The 25,154-nt window shown below is 43.8% G+C and overlaps 1 protein-coding gene across 12 annotated transcripts in view; it reads left to right on the forward strand.

The window, feature by feature from the left end:
* The window catches only part of si:ch211-285f17.1 (sickle tail protein homolog), a 178,353-nt gene that overhangs the window by 82,273 nt on the left and 70,926 nt on the right, over window positions 1–25,154 (forward strand). For 7 of the 12 annotated variants that reach the window (XM_024393080.2, XM_024393084.2, XM_024393085.2 and 4 more), the window contains exon 2: window positions 17,983–18,290. In XM_024393080.2, coding sequence (XP_024248848.1) covers window positions 17,983–18,290 — 308 coding nt within the window. Of the gene's footprint in view, window positions 1–13,287; window positions 13,632–17,982; window positions 18,291–22,736; window positions 22,911–25,154 lie in introns of those variants that run through there. The other 5 variants (XM_024393078.2, XM_024393081.2, XM_024393086.2 and 2 more) reach the window with 4 other exon arrangements.

Raw genomic sequence — 25,154 nt, forward strand, 5'->3', positions numbered from 1 at the left:
AGAAGGGGATAATATCCATTTCATATACAGTAGTACTTACTTAGTGAGGCAACTGCTGTGTTAGTGGAGGTCTGGAGGCCGGGGCACAGCCCTGAGTGACTCAGACCCAGGAATGACTCTCTTAGACAGGGGGGTTGAGGGAGGACGTCCCAGACACAGCTGCTTTCAGACCGCGCCCCTCTTCTCCACTACGCATCAGAATGCTGTGAGCCTGTCCGTTAGATGGTGGGCAGGGAGAGAGGGAGACCAGCAGACGTCTGGACTGGGCCGTGTTAGTGAGGGCCTGAGGTAGGGGGGTGGGTTGGGTTGAGTTAGTCCACCCATGGCTGAGCAGAGAGGGTTACTGTGAAGGGGAGGTTGTTGGTGATACTATGCACACGTGCTCCAGTTCAGACTTACGCGTAGGCATGTGAGATGTTTGGTAAACTGGCTTTAGAGAGTTGAAGGAGAGCAATATAAGCACTTGGTCCAATTTCAGACCTGCCACACACACACATTACTTATACCCACACTCTCTCCACTTGTAATAACATTTCAGACCATTTTTCAACATGATTGTAACTGTATTTTTATTTTTTTATTTATCGATTTGGTACTATTTTCACAAGTATGTGGTGCATTTTCACAACTCTTAGTGCAAAACTACAAACTGGTCACACTTGTAACGCAGCCAGTCGTTCATTCAAACCCTGTCGATGTGCATTCATTTGCATTGTAAACATCTCTCACCACACAACCATTGCTTCAAAAAATGACTTTATTGTGAAATGTAATGAGAATGTTGGTTTAATCACCAAAACACAACATAATGATATCTTTTCAATTTAGTCATTTTAACTACCAGTTAATCCAATCGAAGACAATGCAAGATACATGTTTAAAACCTCCCTTGGAAGTGCTGAAAGTATACTCAGCAAAAAAAGAAATGTCCTCTCACTGTCAACTGTGTTTATTTTCAGCAACCTTAACGTGTGTAAATATTTGTATGAACATAACAAGATTCAACAACTGAGACATACACTGAACAAGTTCCACAGACATGTGACTAACAGAAATTGAATAATGTGTCCCTGAACAAAGGGGGGGTCAAAATCAAAAGTCACAGTCAATATCAGGTGTGGCCACCAGCTGCATTAAGTACTGCAGTGCATCTCCTCCTCATGGACTGCACCAGATTTGCCAGTTCTTGCTGTGAGATCTTACCCCACTCTACCACTAAGGCACCTGCAAGTTCCCGGACATTTCTGGGGGGAATGGCCCTAGCCCTCATCCTCCGATCCAACAGGTCCCAGATGTGCTCAATGGGATTGAGATCAGGTCTCTTCGCTGGCCATGGCAGAACACTGACATTTCTGTCTTGCAGGAAATCACGCACAGAACGAGCAGTATGGCTGGTGGCATTGTCATGCATGTCAGAATTGTGCCTGCAGGAAGGGTGCCATAATGAGGGAGGAGGATGTCTTCCCTGTAACGCACAGCATTGAGATTCGCGTTGAGGTCGCGAATCCGACCATCACCCCTGGTGAGACAAAACCGCGACTCGTCAGTGAAGAACACTTTTTGCCAGTCCGTCTGGTCCAGCGACGGTGGGTTTGTGCCCATAGGCGACGTTGTTGCCGGTGATGTCTGGTGAGGACCTGCCTTACAACAGGACTGCAAGCCCTTAGTCCAGCCTCTCTCAGCCTATTGCGGACAGTCTGAGCACTGATGGAGGGATTGTGCGTTGCTGGTGTAACTCGGGCAGTTGTTGTTGCAATCCTGTACCTGTCCCGCAGGTGTGATGTCCGGATGTACCGATCCTGTGCAGGTGTTGTTACACGTGGTCTACCACTGCGAGGAAGATCAGCTGTCCGTCCTGTCTCCCTGTAGCGCTGTCTTAAGCGTCTCACAGTACTGACATTGCAATTTATTGCCCTGGCCACATCTGCAGTCCTCATGACTCCTTGCAGCATGCAAGGCACGTTCACGCAGATGAGCAGGGACTCTGGGCATCTTTCTTTTGGTGTTTTTCAGAGTCAGTAGAAAGGCCTCTTTAGTGTCCTATGTTTTCATAACTGTGACCTTAATTGCCTACCGTCTGTAAGCTGTTAGTGTCTTAACGACCGTTCCACAGGTGCATGTTCATTAATTGTTTATGGTTCATTAAACAAGCATGGGAAACCCTTTACAATGAAGATCTGTGAAGTTATTTGGATTTTTACGAATTATCTTTGATAGACAGGGTCCTGAAAAAGGGCCGTTTCTTTTTTTTTGCTGAGTTCATTATGCTACAGTACTGTAAATTACACCGTTTTCACATTAGGTAATACAGTTACATTACCCAACAAAATTGACAGAAAATCTATCATTTCCATAATTTCTATCTAATGTGTAATCAAGAGTGTGATCAAATGAAGACGTTCTGTACAATCATTCATGCAAAAATAAACATTTTATGTTTCAGCTATAATTGTAACGTAGGTGTACTGTCTAATCAAATGTAAGACATAAAATGAATGAACATTTAAAAAAACATAGCGTTTCGCATGCATTCATTTGCATCAAGCCTATCTTCGGCCATAAATTCTCATCCACATCACAGTGGATGTCCTCATTGTTCATGCACCGTGGAAAAAAACGTTTAGCATGGCGAAGCCAAGCTTGACATTGGTCTGCATAGATGTCGTCTCATGCCTCATCCATGGCCATAAGGAGGGTATCACGCTCATGGGGATGGCGATCGTACACTTTCCACCTCTACGCAAAAAAAAAAAATCCTCAATTGGGTTGAGGAAAGGAGAGTATGGGGGCAGGTATAGGGTCACGAATCGGGGATAGGCCCGAAACCATGCCTGAACCACCTTTGCATGGTGGAACCTGACATTCACACGATGACATAGGTGACCCTTTCACCTTGACATGCCTGCACAATTTCATTGAGAAACACAATGAGGTATGCAGCGTTGTAGGATCCAAATAATGGCCTACATCCTAGCTGCGCACATGGAGATGTTTCCCCGACGTTGTCCAGGCACTTGGACGGTTGGCCGATGAGGTTCCGCCCACGGCGCCGAGTTTTGGTCACCAACAAAGATACACTTGTGATGGTTCACAGCGGCATCAACCACCATCAACCTCTAAAAATATATTTTGGGTAGTTCTTTTTACAGTTTCGTTCCAATATGATATTGTGAAGTAGCATGTGCATTAATAGTAACAGTAATACAGTATATAGTGCTGTACCTGAACATACTCGGCCTGCAGTTGTTTTATCCGGTCGTTGTTTCTCTCAAAAGGCACCAGGTAAGTGTTTCATAGATACCTGGTGCCTCTTCAAAAGGCAGGCGATTGTTGGCAGCCACATTGGTTAAAGGTGTCATCGTTCTCCTCAATGGCCTGCTTATTTCAAACAGACGTATGCAATTCCTGACTCTCACCATTTCCACCACTGCCCACTCCTGCTGGCCGGTCAGCACACGGCCACCACCATGGTGGGTAGAACAGAGTATACTGTCAATAGATCATCATACTGTAAGAATACTATAATATGTTTTGTAAATGGAATGGTAAAGCATGGTGCACATCCTGCCGACTTACTGGTTTTCTTGACAAAATGTTCTCATGATCAAATTGACAGTTGAGCTTTTCAGATTGGGGTGAACTAATCTTGCGGTCTCTGCCATGTTAAGGCCTCTGTTTACCACATGGTCAACGACGATGGCCCGGACTACATTAGACACAACAGTTCCCGTCTGACGCCCTCTCTCTGATGTCCACCTCTTTGACAGGGCCCATGCCCACCTCTTTGACAGGGCCCATGCCCACCTCTTTGACGGGGTCCATTCCCACCTCTTTGACAGGGCCCATGCCCATCTCTTTGACGGGGCCCATGCCCATCTCTTTGACAGGGTCCATTCCCACCTCTTTGACGGGGTCCATTCCCACCTCTTTGACGGGGCCCATGCCCATCTCTTTGACAGGGCCCATGCCCTCCTCTTTGACAGGGCCCATGCCCACCTCTTTGACAGGGCCCATGCCCACCTCTTTGATGGGGCCCATGCCCATCTCTTTGACAGGGCCCATGCCCTCCTCTTTGACAGGGCCCATGCCCACCTCTTTGACAGGGCCCATGCCCACCTCTTTGATGGGGCCCATGCCCATGCCCATCTCTTTGACAGGGCCCATGCCCACCTCTTTGACAGGGCCCATGCCCATCTCTTTGACAGGGCCCATGCCCTCCTCTTTGACAGGGCCCATGCCCACCTCTTTGACAGGGCCCATGCCCACCTCTTTGACAGGGCCCATGCCCACCTCTTTGACAGGGCCCATGCCCACCTCTTTGACAGGGCCAATGCCCACCTGACAGGGCCCATGCCCACCTCTTTGACAGGGCCCATGCCCACCTCTTTGACAGGGCCCATGCCCACCTCTTTGACAGGGCCCATGCCCACTTCTTTGACAGGGCCCATGCCCACCTCTTTGATGGGGCCCATGCCCACCTCTTTGATGGGGCCCATGCCCATGCCCATCTCTTTGACAGGGCCCATGCCCACCTCTTTGAAAGGGCCCATGCCCATCTCTTTGACAGGGCCCATGCCCACCTCTTTGACAGGGCCCATGCCCACCTCTTTGACAGGGCCCATGCCCATCTCTTTGACAGGGCCCATGCCCATCTCTTTGACAGGGCCCATGCCCACCTCTTTGACAGGGCCCATGCCCACCTCTTTGATGGGGCCCATGCCCATCTCTTTGACAGGGCCCATGCCCTCCTCTTTGACAGGGCCCATGCCCACCTCTTTGACAGGGCCCATGCCCACCTCTTTGATGGGGCCCATGCCCATCTCTTTGACAGGGCCCATGCCCTCCTCTTTGACAGGGCCCATGCCCACCTCTTTGACAGGGCCCATGCCCACCTCTTTGATGGGGCCCATGCCCATGCCCATCTCTTTGACAGGGCCCATGCCCACCTCTTTGACAGGGCCCATGCCCATCTCTTTGACAGGGCCCATGCCCTCCTCTTTGACAGGGCCCATGCCCACCTCTTTGACAGGGCCCATGCCCACCTCTTTGACAGGGCCCATGCCCACCTCTTTGACAGGGCCCATGCCCACCTCTTTGACAGGGCCAATGCCCACCTCTTTGACAGGGCCCATGCCCACCTCTTTGACAGGGCCCATGCCCACCTCTTTGACAGGGCCCATGCCCACCTCTTTGACAGGGCCCATACCCACTTCTTTGACAGGGCCCATGCCCACCTCTTTGATGGGGCCCATGCCCACCTCTTTGATGGGGCCCATGCCCATCTCTTTGACAGGGCCCATGCCCACCTCTTTGAAAGGGCCCATGCCCATCTCTTTGACAGGGCCCATGCCCACCTCTTTGACAGGGCCCATGCCCACCTCTTTGACAGGGCCCATGCCCATCTCTTTGACAGGGCCCATGCCCTCCTCTTTGACAGGGCCCATGCCCACCTCTTTGACAGGGCCCATGCCCATCTCTTTGACAGGGCCAATGCCCACCTTTTGACAGGGCCCATGCCCACCTCTTTGACAGGGCCCATGCCCACCTCTTTGACAGGGCCCATGCCCACCTCTTTGACAGGGCCAATGCCCACCTCTTTGACAGGGCCCATGCCCACCTCTTTGACAGGGCCCATGCCCACCTCTTTGACAGGGCCCATGCCCACCTCTTTGACAGGGCCCATGCCCACAAGATCTTTGATTTCTTCCTCTCCCTTGCTGTCTGTCCTGCTCCATGTTGAAATAAATTGCAAGTGTTCACACACAACCTTTTATATGGTGACAAATTGTGGTTACCACTATGTGAAATCAATTAGCAATAACGAGTAGTCATGTAATTTAGATCTTTATACTTTACAAGCACACATTACATTTCTGTAGTTCTCAAAATCCATATATAGTAGACAAACCAGTTAAAAAATATATAGGTTTACCAAATGGTTAAGTGATTAATCGCCTTTGGATTAAATGATGGTCAAATGTATTTAAACAAATGAGAAGAGTGAAAGGCAATGACTTTATATGAAAGGTATTTCTAGATGAAACACTGATTAGGTTTGGTGAAGAAGTTACTGTGTGATTTTGTGTGTTGTACTTAGTCAATTGAAATGTGCTTAAAGTTGTGAATAAACAGCCTTTTTGATGATCTGTTTTGAGTTTTGTACTAGGAGTTGTGACATTTCACCACATACTTGTAAAAATAGTACCAAAGCAATTTAAAAAACTGTATTAGAGTGTAGCAAACAGCACCCCCTGCTGTAGAACATGCGGTCTGCAAGTGATTGTACAGTATAGTATGTGTCAACTTCATATGTCCATGTGTGTATGCTGAAGATACCCTTAGATGCTGATATTTGGTCAGTTTTGCATTTCCCCAACTGATAGTTAAGGTTAGGATTGAGGGAGGGGAAGCTGATCCAAGGTCTTCACCCGCAGACAACACTGTGTATAGATGGTGATCGGTGAAGCTAGGCATTAACAGACAGAGCTGTCTGTTGGTTCTAGTCTTCCATTAAGCCATCAGGGAGCATTTATTAGTACTGACAGAGCCAACATTAGAGTTGTTTGGGCTCCTTGTTTGTCTCCAAACTTGAATTGCAGGAAAGGGAGGAGGATGCGGAGTCGGAGAGAGGGAGAGAGAGAGAGAGAGAGAGAGAGAGAGCGAGAGGGAGGGAGGGAGTTGCGGGTGGTGCATGAGAGGACAAATTCCAATCTACGAAAGTGATTTGTGGCGATGTGATTTTTGGAGTGATTTGTTTCCTTCGTTTTAGCTGAATCACCATCTTTTGAATCAGGCTAAAAAATATGATCTGCTTTCATAAAGACAGAGAATCAGGCTTATTGGCCAGCGCCCTGCTGCCAAAGAGGAAATAGAACTTGTTTGTGCGACTTTATTGAAACTCACCGCCTGTTCTAATGGGAGGATATTGAGTTTGCACTCGAGTCAAACAAACACAAGTGTTTGCCCACTCAAAATGAGCAATTCCATTTGGAATTAGACCAGCAATAAAATCTAGTCAAATGCATAGTTCATTTAGTTGAAATACCTCACTGGCATATGGTGGCCATTGGTGTCATAGCTTTATGTTAATATTTATTTTTCACTTACAGAGAACTCTATTAGTTATGTACTTATTCTCAACCATTTTTGTATCTCTTTCTCTCTCTCTCTCTCTCTCTCTCTCACATGCACGCACGCACACACACACACACACACACACACACACACACACACACCACAGACAGACAGCCTGGCTACCACAGTGGTTCATATCATATCAGGCTCCTATCTTTTGGCAGCATGCCTTTCCAGGTTGGCTGCCATGTCTATGTCTGTTTATTAAAGGCTCTTGACGACAGAAAACTCTGGTCCTTCAGGGATGTGTTCTCCCAATCAGGCATCTTAATGTAGAATTGCAATACTTACACTCAGAAAAATAATGCTGGGTTGCAGCCATTGGGTAACTTATTTGGGTTGTTTTCTTTTTTTTTTAAATAGAAAGGTTGGGTTGTTGATGCTGGAGGATTGACATATGAACCAGCAGGTCAGATCAGAAGACTGGAGGCGTAGTAGTAGGGTCGTGGCTTCCAGATAGTGATTTGTTTTGCCACCCTTGGTGTCATTCCTGTTTATCTGTTCTCTTGTATAGTTATCACATGTTAAGGTTGAACAGTTTCAATGAGGCTGAGAAAAGTGTATGAATTCCCTAAAAGCCTATGTAAATCCTGTTGTTGGGATGCAATAAGGTGGTATAACTCATTATAACATGTGATAAATCATCTTAATATTCTAGAAGAATGTGTAAAAGGCAACAAATAAATGAAGGGAAAAATGAAGTTTGCCGTATGTGAACTTAACATGTTAAACAGGAACGACATTTACTCTCTCTCCAACAATCCAACATTATTCACGCAACCAAACTGGCTGGGTCAAAATAACCCAGCTGGTGTTCTGTCCAATATTTACCCAGCGCTGGGTTACAAAATAACCTAAACTGGGCTGATTTTAACCCAGCATGTTTTGGAGTGTTGCATTTTGTTTTGGCTGAAGGGCTGGGTGTCTGCTTCCCACACTTGTAGGACAGTCAGGCCCTTTGCTAAAATGGTGTGAATCACTAGTATTATTAAGAGAGAGAGAGTGTGTGTGTGTGTGTGCGTGCGTGTGTGTGTGCGTGCGTATTTATAACCACAACTTCAAGGAGACAGCCTGTCTTACCCCGTAGCCTAAGAGAAACTCCAAACCTGTCTCCAGGAAAAAGAGTCTTAATTGCAGTTGTGTAAAAAGCCTCATTTATCCCGAGGGGCCACTTTTGGGGTTCTGGACTCCTCCATTGTGCTAATGAATTAGCTTTTGTTTCTAGCTACCCTATTTGGAGACTGGTACATGTGTCTCAGACTAGTTTCCTGTCCAGGGGGTGTACTTGTACATCAAGCTGGAGAGGCTCCAGGCCTCCTGCCCCCATGGGCTGCTCTGGCTCGGCTATGTTTTAAGAGGACTGCAGATACAGTCAGAGAGGAGATGAAATGTGGTTATCTGTGTGGTGGAGGTTTGGGATTATACAGCTAATGAGAGGGCGATAGCACAGCCATGGCTCCATTCAGACCCCCACCAGTGTTTAGCACAAACTGTCCATTGGGTTGCCAAAAACATGCGTCACGTAAACACCCACTGGAGACAGAGGAAGGGCAAGAGAGGGAGGGGGAGGGGGGTGTGTGTTAAAGGCAGAATGTCAACAATCTGGCCTCCCACCAGTTCTGGATACTTGCATCATTGATTATTCAAGATGTGTCTTAGTAGGCACACATGGAGGCCACAGGAGACGATATCAGCTATTTAGCATTATAGCCTCATATAACGTAATAGTGTTGTAACAGCATTATAAATTGAGTCTTAAAGTTAAGAGTGATTGTTTAACTTCAGTCTTAAAGTTAGGAGTTTTTATCTTTGGTCTCAAAGTTAGGAGGGGTTTTATCTTCAGTCATAGAGTGATGAGGAGTAAGAGGACGTTCATCTGCGAATGAAGTCAATAGGAGTTCTAATGAGATCAGTGGGAGGTGCCAACTACTGGACCGTCATTAATCAAAACAGAGTAGAGATGATGAGGGGAGGGATTAGTCTGTCCAGTACTAGAAGTGAGAGGACAGCTCCCACACGATTGGATAACATTGTGACTAGATACGGTTTTCTTTGGCAACAAGTTGAAAGCCACCCGGACAGCTGATGAAACTGAGGAGTATTTCTGTCTGTAATAAAGTCCTTTTTGGGGGGAAAACTCAAATCAAATGTTATTTTATTGATCACATGGTTAGCAGATGTTACTGCGAGTGTAGCGAAATGCTTGTGCTTCTAGTTCCGACAGTGCAGTAATATATAACAAGTAAGCTAACAAATTCACGACGACTACCTTATACACGCAAATGTAAAGGGATGAATATGAATATGTACATATAAATATAAATATATGGATGAGCGATGGCCGTGCGGCATAGGCAAGATGCAGTAGATGGTATAGAATACAGTATATACATGTGAGATGAGTAATGTAGGATATGTAAACATTATTAAAGTGACGTTATTTAAAGTGACTTGTGATACCGTTATTAAATCCATTTATTAAAGTGGCCATAGTTTTGAGTCAGTATGTTGGCAGCAGCCTCTCTATGTTAGTGATGGCTGTTTAACGATCTGATGGTCTTGAGATAGAAGCTGTTTTTCAGTCTCTCGGTCCCAGCTTTGATGCACCTGTACTGACCTCGCCTTCTGGATGGTAGCAGGGTGAACAGGCAGTGGCCCGGGTGGTTGTTGTCCTTGATGATCTTTTTGGCCTTCCTGTTACATCGGGTGCTGTAGGTGTCCTGGAGGGCAGGTAGTTCGCCCCTGGTGAAGCGTTGTGCAGACTGCACTACCCTCTGGAGAGCCTTGCGGTTGAGGGCGGTGCAGTTGCCGTACCAGGCTGTTGCGCCTTCTTCACCACGCTGTCTGTGTGGGTGGAACATTTCAGTTTGTCAGTGATGTGTACGCCGAGGAACTTTAAACTTTCCACCTTCTCCACTTCTGTCCCGTTGATGTGGATAGGGGGGTGCTCCCTCTGCTGTTTCCTGAATTCCACGGTCATCTCCTTTGTTTTGTTGACGTTGAGTGAGAGGTTATTTTCCTGACACCACACTCCAAGGGCCCTCACCTCCTCCCTGTAGGCCGTCTCGTCGTTGTTGGTAATCAAGCCTACCACTGTAGTGTCGTCTACAAACTTGATGATTGAGTTGGAGGCGTGTATGGCCACGCAGTCATGAGTGAACAGGGAGTACAGGAGGGGGCTGAGCACGCACCCTTGTGGGGCCCCAGTGTTGAGGATCAGCGGGGGCGACCCGTCAGGAAATCCAGGACCCAGTTGCACAGGATGAGTTTGGAGGGCACTATGATGTTAAATGCTGAGCTGTAGTCGATGAACAGCATTCTTACATAGGTATTCCTCTTGTCCAGATGAGATAGGGCAGTGTGCAGGGTAATGGCGATTGCATCGTCTGTGGACCTATTGGTTGCGGTAAGCAAATTGGAGTGGGCCTAGGGTATCAGGTAGGGTGGAGGTAATATGATCCTTGACTATTCTCTCAAAGCACTACATGATGACAGAAGTGAGTGCTACGGGGCGGTAATAATTTAGTTTAGTTTTCTTTGCCTTCTTGGGTACAGGAACAATGGTGGCCATCTTGAAGCATGTGGAGACAGCAGACTAGGATAGGGAGTGATTGAATATGTCCGTAAACACACCAGCCAGCTGGTCTGCGCATGCTCTGACGGCTAGGGATGCCGTCTGGGCCGGCAGTCTTGCGGGGGTTAACAAGTTTAAATGTTTTACTCACGTTGGCCACAGAGAAGGAGAGCCCACAGGCTTTGGTAGCGGGCCGTGTCAGTGGCACTGTATTGTCCTCAAAGCAAGAAAATAAGTTGTTTAATTTGTCTGGAAGCAAGACTTCGATGTCCGCGACGGGGCTGGTTTTCTTTTTGTAATCCGTGATTGTCTGTAGACCCTGACACATACGTCTCGTATTTATAGGTGCTTTTCACTGAGCTGACAGGACCAGCATGGAAAATATCAGATAGATTAGCAATCAGCTTCCTCTCAATGTAAAACTGTGTCTGTGTCTCTGAGGCTGTCTACACTTGACACTTACATGTGACTTCTGCTATCAGAATACGAAGACCACATTGAGGAATGTGTTTGCTGGCTTCATAAATGCTAGCCAGCTAGCTTATTTAGAAAATAATTATAATTGTTTGGCTAAATTTATGCAATCCCTTTAGCTTTGCTAGCAAGCTGGCTAGTTACAGAAGTTAGCTCGCTTGTTAGCTACAGTAGTTGGTACTGCCATCAAGTTGTTGTTATAATCAGATTTAGCCTGTTCCACCATTTACAGAATGCATACTGGCATTGTAATATAGCGCGGGAAAAGGGAATCCGGACACAATGTGGTCACGGTATATGTAACTGGAGACACATGACGTGATCAGAACTCCGTGATCAGAATACAAAAGCTGCATGAACTGTCAAGTCTAGACATGGCCAAATGGCACCCTATTCCCTATATAGTGCACTACTTTTCATCAAAGCCTTTTTGCAACAAAAAAAGTGGTTCAATATGCAGGGAATAGGGTGTCATTTGGGACACACACATAGCCTACTGCCCATCTTGTTCATCTTGTTCAGCCCTGGCGGGTTGGCAGAGCACATTTTACAGGCAGCTGATGGGTATGAGGAAGGCAACGAGTTCCAGCGAAGGACATGGCATCAGATGGTCTGGACTCATACGACTCCTGAGAATACAATGAACCTTTATGTGCTTAAGGGAGTGAGTCTATTGCAACAGGCAAGGGAGTGAAACGTGGCCCATATGGATCACGTGTGGCACACTAGCGTGCATGTGTCCATCAGAGGGAGGTCTCCAACAGAATTCTCATCCAAAGGGTATATAGAAAAACATTCACATACAGTATGTACCTTCGGATTGGGTTTTCAAAATGACCACATCTGACCACATCTGATATTCCAGCTGAACTTGAGTACAAGGTCATTTTCCATCTGGGTGTTCACACTAGGGCCTTTGAGAGAGTGAGTATAATGTAGGGTTATAGGGCAGGTTTTATTTTTTGGAATTTGAGTAGCGGAAACTGATTGTTTGGGTGGTTTAGGTGATAGGTACCAATGTACATTATATACTATGGGGATTCGGAACCTGTCTGTATATTTCGCCACCTCTTGCTGGGTAATATTTTTTTATCCGTCTATTTGTTCAGAGGAAGAGTAGAGAGACAGGTTGGTTGAGTGGTTGGAATTTAAGAAGTGAAAACTGACTGGTTCAGGGGTAGCGGCATGCCATGTTTATACTAGGCTGTAGGGATTCCGGGTCAATGGTTTGATGGCTGTCTGGGGGGGTAAGTGGGTGGGAGTTCCACTTCTCTCCATATGTTTATGGAGACCTTATGACATTATGTCTCTTCTGACTCAACTATGTTTGGTCATGTGCTGACCCCTCCACTTTCAATTACATGGCCCACAAACTGTGCATTGATGTCTTCACGTTTGCTGTAAAGATGTTGAAACTGAGGAGGAAACACAAAATGTTAGACAACGAACACGTAATCGGTTCCTGTTCGACACGCAGAGAGTCCCAACATGTCTGGCATATGTTTGCAGTCATGTACAGTACAGCAAACATATGTTTCAATAGTACAGTCACACATTTTGACAAATATAAATATGGAGATGTATGTGATGGTTATTTTTGATTTACATAACCCTTATGATAGAGCAGGTCAGCTTTTGTTATGCTATGCATAGGTTACTCACAAAACAACTTTCATGGCAGCTGATGACTTAATAAGCCGCTGAGCAAAGATAAGTTGAGAGCCTTGTGTGATGAATATAAACTAGCTATATTCCAGAAGTAGGTTATGACACATGGCTGGTTGCTTCTAAATGGCACCCTATTCCCTTTAGAGTGCAGTACTTTGGACACAAGCCTGTCTCTGTGAGGGCTCCCTATGAGGTCAGATCAGGAGAAACGGCTTACTGACAACAAAGACCAGAGAGTGCGGTGTGTGTGTGTGTGTGCGTGTACGGGCACGTGCGTGTGTGAGTGAGTGAGAGTGGGTCAGACACCTGTTTGTCTGGGGCCCACTCTCTAACTGGAACGATATCAGAGGAGGCAACTTACACACATGTTTACTCTCTCCCTCTAACATACAAATGCACACACACCAAACCTTACACAACCTCAGGCAGGCAGTCAGTCAGTCAGTCAGTGGGTAGTTGGCCTGAGGCAGAGAAGCGGTGCTTGCTGTTCGTCCTGTGTCCTGGAATGTTGTTTGTTTCCTAAATCCCTACTGGTCACCTTTCTGGCTCTGGGTGGATCTCAAGCCCCTTTTTCATGTGAGCCTTGTCTGGAAGTCGACAGTTTGGAACTATTTGGAAGTCAACAGTAGCCCGTGTTGTTCCTCTATTTCGGCTAACCCGTTTTCCTCACACCCAGTTTGTTACTCCTGGGTTAAAATGGAAGAAGGGAGAGGAGGAACTGAAGAGATAGGAGAGGACGAGGTATTCTATTCTATTCTAGAATGTTCAAGTCTTGTGGAAGGTAAGGAACCTGAAACTGAAAGAGAATCTGCAGGGAAGTGGCTGATTTAAAGTTTCTGATGCATACAGTAGCTTAGTCAGTTAGAAATTGTTTGAGGGTTAAAAATAGGCCCGTAAGTACGTCAGCCATGCGGCAACACTTAACTACAGGAGGTGTTAGGCTGGCGGGATATCTTTCATTAGCTGTCCTGTGGCAGTGCTTGCTGCTATGTTCCTAGCTACATTACACCCATTCACAGTGGTTAACTGATCTTGAATCAAAGTGTATTGGTCATGTACACAGATTTAAAGGTGTTATAGCGGGTGCAGCGAATTCTTTTTTGCAAATGCAATATAAATAAAAATATATATAAAAAAATCTAAACAAGAAATCAAGAAATAACTATCTATGTAGATATATTAGAGTGAGCATGTGTGAGAATCCAGAATATAATTACAGTATGTATACAAGTATGTGGATACCCCCTTCAAATGATTTCAGCCACACCCGTTGCTGACAGGGTTATAGAATCGAGCACACAGCCATGCAACCTCCATGGACAAACATTGTCTGTAGAATGGCCTTACTGAAGAGCTCATTGACTTTCAACGTGGCACCGTCATAGGGTGCCACCTTTCCAACAAGTCAGTCCGTCAAATTTCTGTCCTGCTAGAGTTGCCCCTGGAGCAGTGGAAAAGCATTCTCTGGAATGATGAATCACGCTCCACTATCTGGCAGTCCGACAGAAAAAATCTGGGTTTGGGGGATGACAGGAGATCGCTAACTGCCCCAATGCATAGTGCTAACTGTAATGTTTGGCGGAGGAGGAATTGTAGTCTGGGGCTGTTTTTCATGGTTCGGGCGAGGCCCATTAGTTCCAGTGAAACATGTATCCACATTGTTTTGGTCATGTCGTGTATATTAGAGTGAGCATGTGTGAGAATCCAGAATATAAATATGTGGTCTGTATACACATTATTTAATTTGGAAAAGAAAATGGTATGTTCAGTAGCAGGTATATTGAGCTATGTTGAGAACACAGTACATACACACACAGTGAGTAAACAACAGTATATAAACAGAATATGAGGTGACCAGCATTCAATGACTCTAAATACATGGGGCATTAGTCTCAAGGTTCAGGGCAGAGTACTGGGCACTGGCTAGTGATGGCTATTCAACAGTCTTGATGGCCTAGAGATAGAGGCTGTTTTTCAGTCTTGGTCTAGACAGAGTTTACTGTTCGTTGTGTAGGTGGAAATCTCCATGTGAATACGTTTCCTATTCATGTTGTCAGTTCACTATCTTTATCTGTTTCACACTGGGTGACAGTGGTTTACAGACCAAAACACCATGTGACCGGAAACACTTCTGTGTGGGTGCAAAGCGGAGTGAATGTCACGTTGGAGTCACACCCATGTACTTTTATTTGGAGAGTTAGGACACATAAGACAGCAGGAATGGTACACGGTTGTTGGACGCTTTTCGCGTGACTGCCACAGCTTGGAGATGGTAGACATTGTTGAGAGAGCTGGTAGGAGGAAAAGCTTTCTCGTGCAACTCCCAACATTTCAAAACATGCGGTCTTTGCAACGGCCTACGCGATGTGGCCCCATTGTAAAAGCCTGAAGTATCTCCCGTCTCAAGTCTCTATGAACAGATGTACAGAAAAGAATGGTTTTGCTTGTATTCACATTAAACCGATCAAGCACCACTTTACAATGCTGTCTAAGAATTTCCTCATTGAAAAAACGAAGGTCAACTTTTCCACTTAAAAAGGGGCAACCTGGGATTCAACAACGCCTTGACACGTTATTTTGTTGATGTACCAATCCCAGATTTCTCCTTTAAACCGGGAAGCAGTGAAAACCATCTGTTGAAATGCCCACTTTATAATCTCCTCCGCTGTGCTTGACCTAGAGAGAGACAAATCCTGAAGTAACATCCCTAGCCATAGACAGACCCTTATTTTTCAGCATTAGCCTTTGAAAGGCACACGTCATGGCTGTACCCGCCGTCGAGAGAAAACAAGGCAACAGATCAGACCTGCTTCACTACTCTCTCCCTGTGTTTTCACACTCCACCGCTCCTCTCTTCCTCTCCTCCTCCTCCTCACCTGTGCTTCATGCCCCAGCCCTACGCAGAACCAACAGCCCGGAAGAGTTGCGGCTCGGGGTTAAAAGAGTATGTGTCAGCACGCGGATCCATGGGATAGCTTTCAGTCTCACCGCAAGCCCCTGACTGTCGGAAGCACACTGGATGCGTCCCAAATGGCATCCTATATAGTGCACTATAAAAAGTAGTGAAGTAGTATTCAAAAGTAGTGCACCCTTTCTAGTATATAAATATATATATGGTATCATTTGGGATGCAACCCCTGCCCAACCTGAGCCAAAATGTTTCCCAAATTGATCTGTAGTGTTTAGGCTCAGTCCCAGGGGATTGATTTATGACAAGATGAAAGACGGTTGAACGGAAGGAAATGCTTCTCATTCTCCCTTTAGTATTTTAAGATTGAAGATCATGTAGATATACTGTAATGGGTAGTTAAAAGTATAAAAGAATTTGTTATAATGGAGTTAAATGGCGTTACAATATTTGTTTTTCATTAGACATACAGTTTCTGTTTTTGCTGTAATTTCATGTTGTATCAAAGTTGACAGTCGAGAGAGTGATGTTATTCCAAGTCAAGATGGCTGCCGTGAATAAGTTATTAAAACATCCTAAAGGATGTTAATGGAAGGAATGCCATTTCCTCCTGAAAACACTGACTTTGACGTTACGAATGGCTTTAGTCAGCGACTTCTGTTCACTGTGAGGATGCCATTTCCCAACCGTCTGTATATATAAACAGATTCTCTGGATAACATTCTCTCTCTCCCAGACAGATTTTGAACGTTTGCCCAGGCTTTTGAAAGTGAGGAGAGTTTAAAGTGAACAGCTGCTTCAGTTTAATGTTTTCATCACTGATGTTATTTTTGTCATATTCAATCTGAAGATCAGATCACTGAGATAAACAATGTGTGATGAGGTGGGCGCTGCATCCTAAATGCCATCCTATTTCCTTTATAGTGCACTACTTTTGACCAGGGTAGTGCACTATCTAGGGAATAGGGTGCTATTTTGGGACTAGTCTGCAGTACTGAATTGTTATAAGGATGTTCCTATCCTGGAAAATATCAATATCCCACTTTATGATTTGATGATGCTTCATGCAAAGGTTTTTTCCTTTGTCTAAATTTATAGAACATTCTCTCAGATAAATGATTAGGTAACATCACAATGCCGCTCATGGTGTTCTTGGATGCCTAACAAGCTACTATTTTTTGGGAACTATCATTCAGGAGAGAACTGATGCTCTTTTCATTTGGAGAATCGGAAATAGAACCGAGTATACCAAACAAGATCACTGCTCTCCCTTGTTTATGTCAATACATGTCCGTTCTGGTTCATTTTGAAAGTATCGCCCGAGGGTTTACTGTAAGGTAAATAACCTGCACAATAGATAAATGATAAATGACATCGGAGAGTACCCTGTGATGTCATGGGGCAGAGTTTAAGCTTGACTAGAGCACATCATCCAGTCCCTGGTTTAGATACAGTAGGTGTGTAGGTTTTACCAAAGGCAGTAGGTTTATCGATTTAGCTCCAGTATCTCTGGCAAACCTGGGTTCAAATACTACTTCAAATATTTTAAACACTTTTAGCGTTTACTTTAGCCTACCTGGAGTGGCAAATGGGTGGGGTTTGCCATTTTGAAACTATTCTATTGGTTCCATTGCCCTAGGCAAGCTCAATCAAGCCCAGATAAAGCATTTTACATGATTTCAAATAGTATTTGAACCCAGGTCTGATCTGTAGATGCATTCTTTTATGTCTAGACTGACATTTGATAATAGCCATAATGTCTCAATGGCTACAGTGGGATCATTCAGTAGTCCCCTGATAATGTTTTTTACGGGTTGTGTGTATCTGCACCCATTCCCTTTTCCCTGGTCTCTTTCCCTTTTGGTTTGGGAAAATGTCATTATGATTATGTAGTAATTAAGTTAGAGCACGGAGACTGGATCTTTCCCAGTCTGGCTGGTCCACTGGTGTTTGTGGTTAGGTCTCTGACTCAGACTATAGTTTTATAGTCATGTGTGCCTTCAAAGTTTAACTATGCACCTAAGGACACACACACACACACTGTGTTTTCCTGTGTAGTAAATTCTTGGGCGGGCCATACATGTAAAAACGCCCACTACCCCGCCCACCGCCACACCCTCCACCTAAAGCCCCTTTTTGTGCAAGGAAAAACCCTGCACACTCACCAATGGAATAGTGATCCTGTACCTGTATATTCACCCACACCCTTTCCCTCTCTCTCCAGAGCAAACCAAAAGCAACCTAAAGGTGACCTCCCCTGAGGACTCTGAGCAGCTGAGCAGCAGGCAGGGTCCCCCGAATGGGACCCCCACCCGGGCCCAGGACCCCAAAGGCAACGGCAGCCGCACCGTCCCCCGCAGGCACACGTTAGGGGGGGCGCGCAGCTCACAAGAGATCCTGGCCATGCAGCCCTCAGACATGGACAAAAAGAGGGAAGCCTTCCTGGAGCACCTGAAGCAGAAGTACCCTCACCACGCCTCGGCCATCATGGGCCACCAGGAGAGGCTCAGGGAACAGGTTAGTGACGAACAGGTTAGTGACAGTGGACAACTTCATTACATATTTTGACTTACATGGTCTACTGGTTTGGGCTGGTCTAGTGGTTTGAATCCGACCTACTGCTATTCTAGCACACCCTCTCCTCCCACCTTTCCTGTCAGTCTTTCACTGTCCTTTCACCTTGGATGTATTGTGTCATTTTTCTTATCCTTGAGACAGTGGACAACATGGCCTCTCCGAGCATCATGTCACAATATCATCATACTATACAGTACCAGTCAAATGTTTGGACACGCCTACTCATTCAAGGGTTTTTCTTTTACTTTTTTATTTCCTACATTGTTCAATAATCGTGAAGACATCAAAACTATGAAATAACGCATATGGAATCATGTAGTAACCAAAAAGGGGTTAAACAAATACAAATATATTTTAGATTCTTCAAAGTTCAATGTTGCCTGTTGTTGACAGCTTTGAACACTCTTGGCATTCTCTCAACTAGCTTCACCTGGAATGCTTTTCCAACAGTCTTGAAGGAGTTCCCACATTTACTGAGCACTTGCTGGCTGCTTTTCCTTCACTCTGCGGTCCAACTCATCGCAACCCATCTCAATTGGGTTGAGGTTGGGTGATTGTGGAGGCCAGGTCATCTGATGCAGCACTCCATCACTCTCCTTCTTGGTCAAATAGCCCTTATACAGCCTGGAGGTGTACTGGGTCATTATCCTGTTGAAAAACAAATGATAGTCCCACTAAGCACAAACCAGTTGGGATGGGGTATCGCTGCAGAATGCTGTGGTTGCCATGCTGGTTAAGTGTGCCTTGAATTATAAACAAATCATTGCCATTGTCACCAGCAAAGCATCCCCACACCATCACACCTCCTCCGTGCTTTACGGTGGAAACCACACATGCAGATATCATCCGTTCACCAACTGCGTCTCACAATGACACACGGTGGTTGGAACCAAAAATCTCTCATTTGGACCCACAGGTCTAATGTCCATTGCTCGTGTTTCTTGGCCCAAGCAAGTCTCTTATTATTGGTGTCCTTTAGTAGTGGTTTCTTTGCAGCAATTCGACCATTAAGGCCTGATTCACGCAGTCTCCTCTGAACAGTTGATGTTGAGGTGTGTCTGTTACTTAAACTTATCCTCTGCAGCAGAGGTAATTCTGCATCTTCCTTTCCTGTGGTGGTCCTCATGAGAGCCAGTTTCATCAAATCAAATTGAAATCAAATCCAATTGTATTTGTCACATGCGCCGAATCATAGCGCTTGGTAGTTTTTGCGACTTCACTTGAAGAAACAAAGTTCTTCAAATGTTCCGGATTGACTGACCTTGATGTCTTAAAGTAATGATGGACTGTCATTTATCTTTGCTTATTTGAGCTGTTCTTGCCATAATATGGATTTAGTATTTTACCAAATAAGGATATATACTGTATACCACCCCTAGCTTGTCACAACACAACTGAGTTTATCAAACGCATTAAGAAGGAAAGAAATTCCACAAATGTACTTTTAAGAAGGCACACCTGTTAATTGAAATGCATTCCAGGTGGCTACCCCATGAAGCTGGTTGAGAGAATGCCAAGAGTATGCAAAGCTGTCATCAAGGCAAAGGGTGGCTACTTTGAAGAATCTCAAATATAAAATCTGTTTTGATTTGTTTAATACTTTTTTGGTTACTCCATTCTACAATGTAGAAAATAGTAAAACATAAAGATAAACCCTTGAATGAGTAGGTGTGCTCAAACTTTTGACTGGTACTGTATATCTTCAGTCATCACCACACCATTCTATTAAGTGTCTAACTTCCTTGGTCTATGGGAGCTTGAATCACTCTGCAACAATGTGAGATATTTCTCTGTGGGCTATATTCACTCAACATACTGCTCTACTTTTGTCAAGGAATTTTGTAAAAATGTGACAAAAGGTTTCCAAGGGTGGTACTGGCTTTTATAATCTGCCTCATGAATCAGGTTTCCAGCCAACCTTTTAATGCGAGTGAAGTACACGTTGAATTAAAAAAAAATGTCAAGACAGGCCTGATGGAAACAGCAAATTTGTCGGTAAGCTTTCCAAATGTCGACACAAACAAAGTATGGTAGGTGGGATCTTTGTGTGTCTGTAAAATGTATTATGCGAGAAATGGCGGCGGAAATGCATTTATGCTGAAATAGTGATATAATAACCATCATATCGAAGTAAACTTGGAGTCGCACAATGATTCTCCCACTACAACTCAGGAAAACATACAGTTTAATAGGCTACAGATCAAAAAAGTTCTGAATGATGAAGTTCACAGGGTGGTGAAAGTGCACAGTGATGGCCTTGATGCTCCTTTCCAACAAATGTTGAGGGTCTTATTCTGGTGACATGATGGTCGATGCTTGGCCACCATCTGACAAAATAAAAATAATATTGCTCTTATCCATAATAATAATCTCGTCATGTAGGTAGCCTACACGCACTGTATCTGCGAGCTGTTGGCTAGAGGCAAGTGCCAAGACCAGAGTAAGCACATTTGCCTTTTAACGCCACAGTTTTTGTAACAAAACTATTGGTAGAGTTGAGAATGCGACGGAAACACATTGAACTTTAGATTGTTATTCGTTACATGAAAACTTAAGCGAAAAAGTGACTTTTATGCGTACTATGTCATCACACACTGCTTTTTATCCGCAACAAGTCCGTTTGGTGGAGCATACCACTGGTGAGCAAATTTGCATATTTTCTTTATGCAGATTTGAGAATATTTGCATGGAAATCTTGCACCAATTGGATGGAAACCTAGCTTGTGGCTTACACCTTTAACTCTAATCTGATACAATATTTCACCTCAAGGGAATCATTTATAATCAAGCTGATGGCTGCACCACCAATGACATTGCTGAAGAACCAGCTTTTGTTATAGTAGGGCAAGGGTAGCCTATAAGGGTTTGTTCTTTAATCAGACTAAATGGAAAACAAGCAATTGTTATAGGAAAATAAATTAAATACATGTCACTGGATCATCTCATCTCTTGTTCCATGATGGGCATATAGCCTACACGAAGGTTTTTTTTACTCACATCCAAAATAATAACAGGAGCTGGCTAATAATGTACAATAGCCTACATACATTGATAAAAAGGGAATGTCCGCTCACTGTGTTGCTGCTCCCAAATTTGATCTTTTAATAATGCTTTGGTGATTAAGTATATTTTATTTTATTTGCAGGATAATAAAAAAAAAACAGCCTTCCTTGAGAGGAGTGAAGGGTATGCTTGATTTTTAATCAAAAGAAATGAAATGTGGGAAAAAATGTATGTTTTTTTAATGTTTCTAAATATGAGGTTCACAGGCATAAAAATCACATAAATAGAGCCCCTGGAGTGTTAAGTAATTTGGTATTTTTCTTATTTGGTTCAGGTGACAGTCCAATTGCAAAACTATTTCTCCCTGTTTTGCCATAGGTTAAAATCCATTCCATAAATCTAGTTGTCACATTTTTTTCTCCTTAGACTGCTCCAAGATTATATGTTTTTTAACATTTTGTCTGGTGCAGAAAAGGTAAACATTAGGCTCCTTTTCATTGAGGTGAATTAGATCTGGACACATACAGGGCCGGTTTCCCAGACACAGATTAAAGCTAGTCTTGGACTAAGAGCCATTGTCAATTTAAAATCTCAATTTAAATAGCTTTTTAGTACAGGACTAAGATGTTCACATTCATTATTTCACAATCTAGCTCCCGCTAGCTGCTTATCACATTGGCCATTCCTTAATAATAATGACCAATAAATAACCATTGATTCATAAGAATCCTTTCTTTACACACACAGTAAGAGCAGTGTGATTTAAGTATAGAGTAAAGATTGTTAAAGTGAGGCTGCATCCCAAATGACACCCTATTCCCTATATATTTCACTACTTTTGACCAGAGCCGGCCCTTTTGACCAGAGCCGGCCCTGGTCAAAAGTAGTGCACTATAAAAGGAATAGGGTACCATTTGGGACACACACTGAGAGTCCTTAGACAATGAAAAATGTTGGTTGCTGTGTCACCCTTAGGGCAACCAGGGCAAGGAGGAGAAGGTATGGGGGAAGGAGCAGTAGAATCTCAGTAGACCTTTGGTTCACCTGGCCTCTCTGTTTGTGTTTGCGTTGGTTCAGAGGAGACAAAAGGGAGTGGTCACCTGGCTTCATAGCCAAAACAATAGAGCTGGGCACAAAGCCATCAGGGTATAGTGGCTGTGTGTGTGGGGGGTGGGGTCAGAAAGAGACAAAACTAATAGCTTAATACCTATTTCTGCAACATAGTTGCCTATAGGCGATGTATGTATATCTTGCCTGTATTTGAACTTAAAATAGGAAAGCAAAAATGTGTTGTCTGAGATATTGGTAGTCATACAGGTAAATTCCGTTTTGAAATGGGTGGAGTTTAAGTTGCTATGGAGACTCATGATGTCACTGCTTGAGGGGCTCCGTTTTCATTTAGGTGTCTTTTGGAGTGGAAGGGTGAATGCCAGAGCGCAAGAACTCACGCAAGAAAAAATAGTGTTGTCCGAAGGCATGGCTCTTTCCCACTTATCTGAATTCCGCATGGAAATACAAATAATCACATTCTGACAAAGGCACGAGTAAACTTTCTCCGCAGTTTGATATAAGGTAGGCTATTGTACAGTAGGTTATTAATTCTCTTTCATATGTTTTGTATGCATTTTCGAATTCTTAGATCAGTTCGAACATGCATGTTATTCTTATTGAAACTTCCATTGTATGCGAATGCGATAGAATAGATGCATGAGCTCATTTTGCAATAGTTATTTGGTTTGAACCGCTGTGCATACGCGAATCAGGACAAGCAACGGTGGGCTATCAGGTGCTCCAACGGGGGCGGCATCGGGATGCTGAAAAAGTTGGCGCTTCAGTTTAGTAACAAAGCAATAACATGCTACGGTAGTCATGTTGTCCTGCACTGGTTTTTCCCAACACCTTCATAATAACATCAAGAGAAGTTAGAGCGTCATAATTCGGGCTGATATTGAACTGGTATCAGTAAAGGCGCGCGATTTATACCGAGGTAAAATAAGTTTTATATTGGATATACGGTTTTCTCCGTCAATAGCTATTGAACCAATGACGTATATAAACCCCGGATTGCTGATGCTATGTATTGGCCATTGAGAGGCTTTGAAGCCACCTTTTGGCCATATTGGCTCTCCCTAGTTCGAGCAATCCCACATTAGAATGAATGGAATTTGTTGATGTGGTGAGGACAGCAACATTATTACTCTCAAAATATATTTTTAATGTTATTTTCTTTATGTTTAGCTCACGTTACATAATTTTAAAGTATGAATTAAGGTGTCTGTAATAGAATAAATGTATCAAAAACTAAACTAAATGATTTTCTATAACTTCCAAAATAGTTTTTTACAACTGAGGAGGAGTGCCAAGAGTGATGCACGGTGGTTTCAATACAGCGCCCCCTGTCAGTCATCCATTGAACCAAGCATGCCATGACGACGAACATGTTAAATTCTAAATCAGAAGAGGATTGCGAATAATCCACACCTTTCATGTTTTTCAATTTGTATTTTTTATTAGTTTTATTCAGATTTCAATCGAAATTAGCTCTTAAACAAAGCATGCCAAGACTATAAAACAATGATATATTCTGAATCAGGTAAGAATGGAGAACAATCCACACTATAGCCGTAGTTACATAAGAGGACACCGAACCCTGACCTCTGTAATAAAAACAAATACATCGTTTTTATACAGCAGTTTTCTTATTATTATATGTCACTCACTGACAGTCACTCAATTAGCCCATGTCAGTTAATTAGTCTAGTTAGTCTAGCCAGCTATCTAAACATGTAGTAATCATGGCCGATTTACCGACCTGGCATGAACGGCACATGCCCAGGGGCCCTGACCTCCAGAGGGGGCATAAGTAATGGCAAAATGTGTGGAACTGCAGGAAATTAGCTGTACAGCTGCACTGCCACAACAACAAAAAATTCTGTAAACCAAACATATTTGTTTACATTTTGTTTATAAAATACTTTTCTGCTAACAGATCCCTCTGTTATAAATTTTAGTTTTTAATCCTGGTGCTGAGTTCATGTGAGTTAATGTGTAGCGGCTAATTGTAAAACTAATAGGCTATGTGTTTGTAGATGGACTGAGGTGAATGAAAACTACAGCAGCCAAGGTGATAATTGCTGGGGTCATTTTTGCTTGTTTTTGCTGTTCTCCAAATAGCATTAATCCCAGAGTTTAATCCCCAGATTTGGATTTCAATCTTCAATAGTTCTTTAACCAAGCTTGCCATCACTATGATAATTATATATTCTGCATCAAGGGTGGATAGAGAACAGTCCACATCTATTATTACACATTTTTAAAATATCATTTTCATAGTCACGGCACACTTGTTTAAGACCTATTGAAGTTTGAACCCCCCCCCCCACAAAAAAAGGGAAAACATTCCTAAATAGGAGATGTTTGGATTGTTCTCCATCCTTCCCTGATTCAGAGTATAACATTTTCATAGTCATGGCGCACTTTGTTTAAAAGCTATTGCTGAAAGAAGACTGAATATCCAATAACAAACTAACTTTACCTTGGTGCAAATTATAGGATATTTCATAATCTCTCTAGATATATTCTTCTTTTTAAACTTTTAAACTATTCTGAATTACAAGTTTGAACAATGTGCAATTTAAGTGGCTGTTCTGATGAAAATATTTCCTGACTCGTCGAATATCTAGGGCTATCTTTATCGTGTTTGCAACAGAACCTTGCTCACCTCCATGTGTAGCCTACATTTGTGGACTCTTGTTGAATTTGGATGTCACACCATTGCAATATTTATTCTGCAAAAAATCTTGAGGTTGTACAACT

This window comes from Oncorhynchus tshawytscha, linkage group LG29 (genome assembly GCF_018296145.1).
Source record: "Oncorhynchus tshawytscha isolate Ot180627B linkage group LG29, Otsh_v2.0, whole genome shotgun sequence".
NCBI classification, from domain to species: domain Eukaryota; kingdom Metazoa; phylum Chordata; class Actinopteri; order Salmoniformes; family Salmonidae; genus Oncorhynchus; species Oncorhynchus tshawytscha.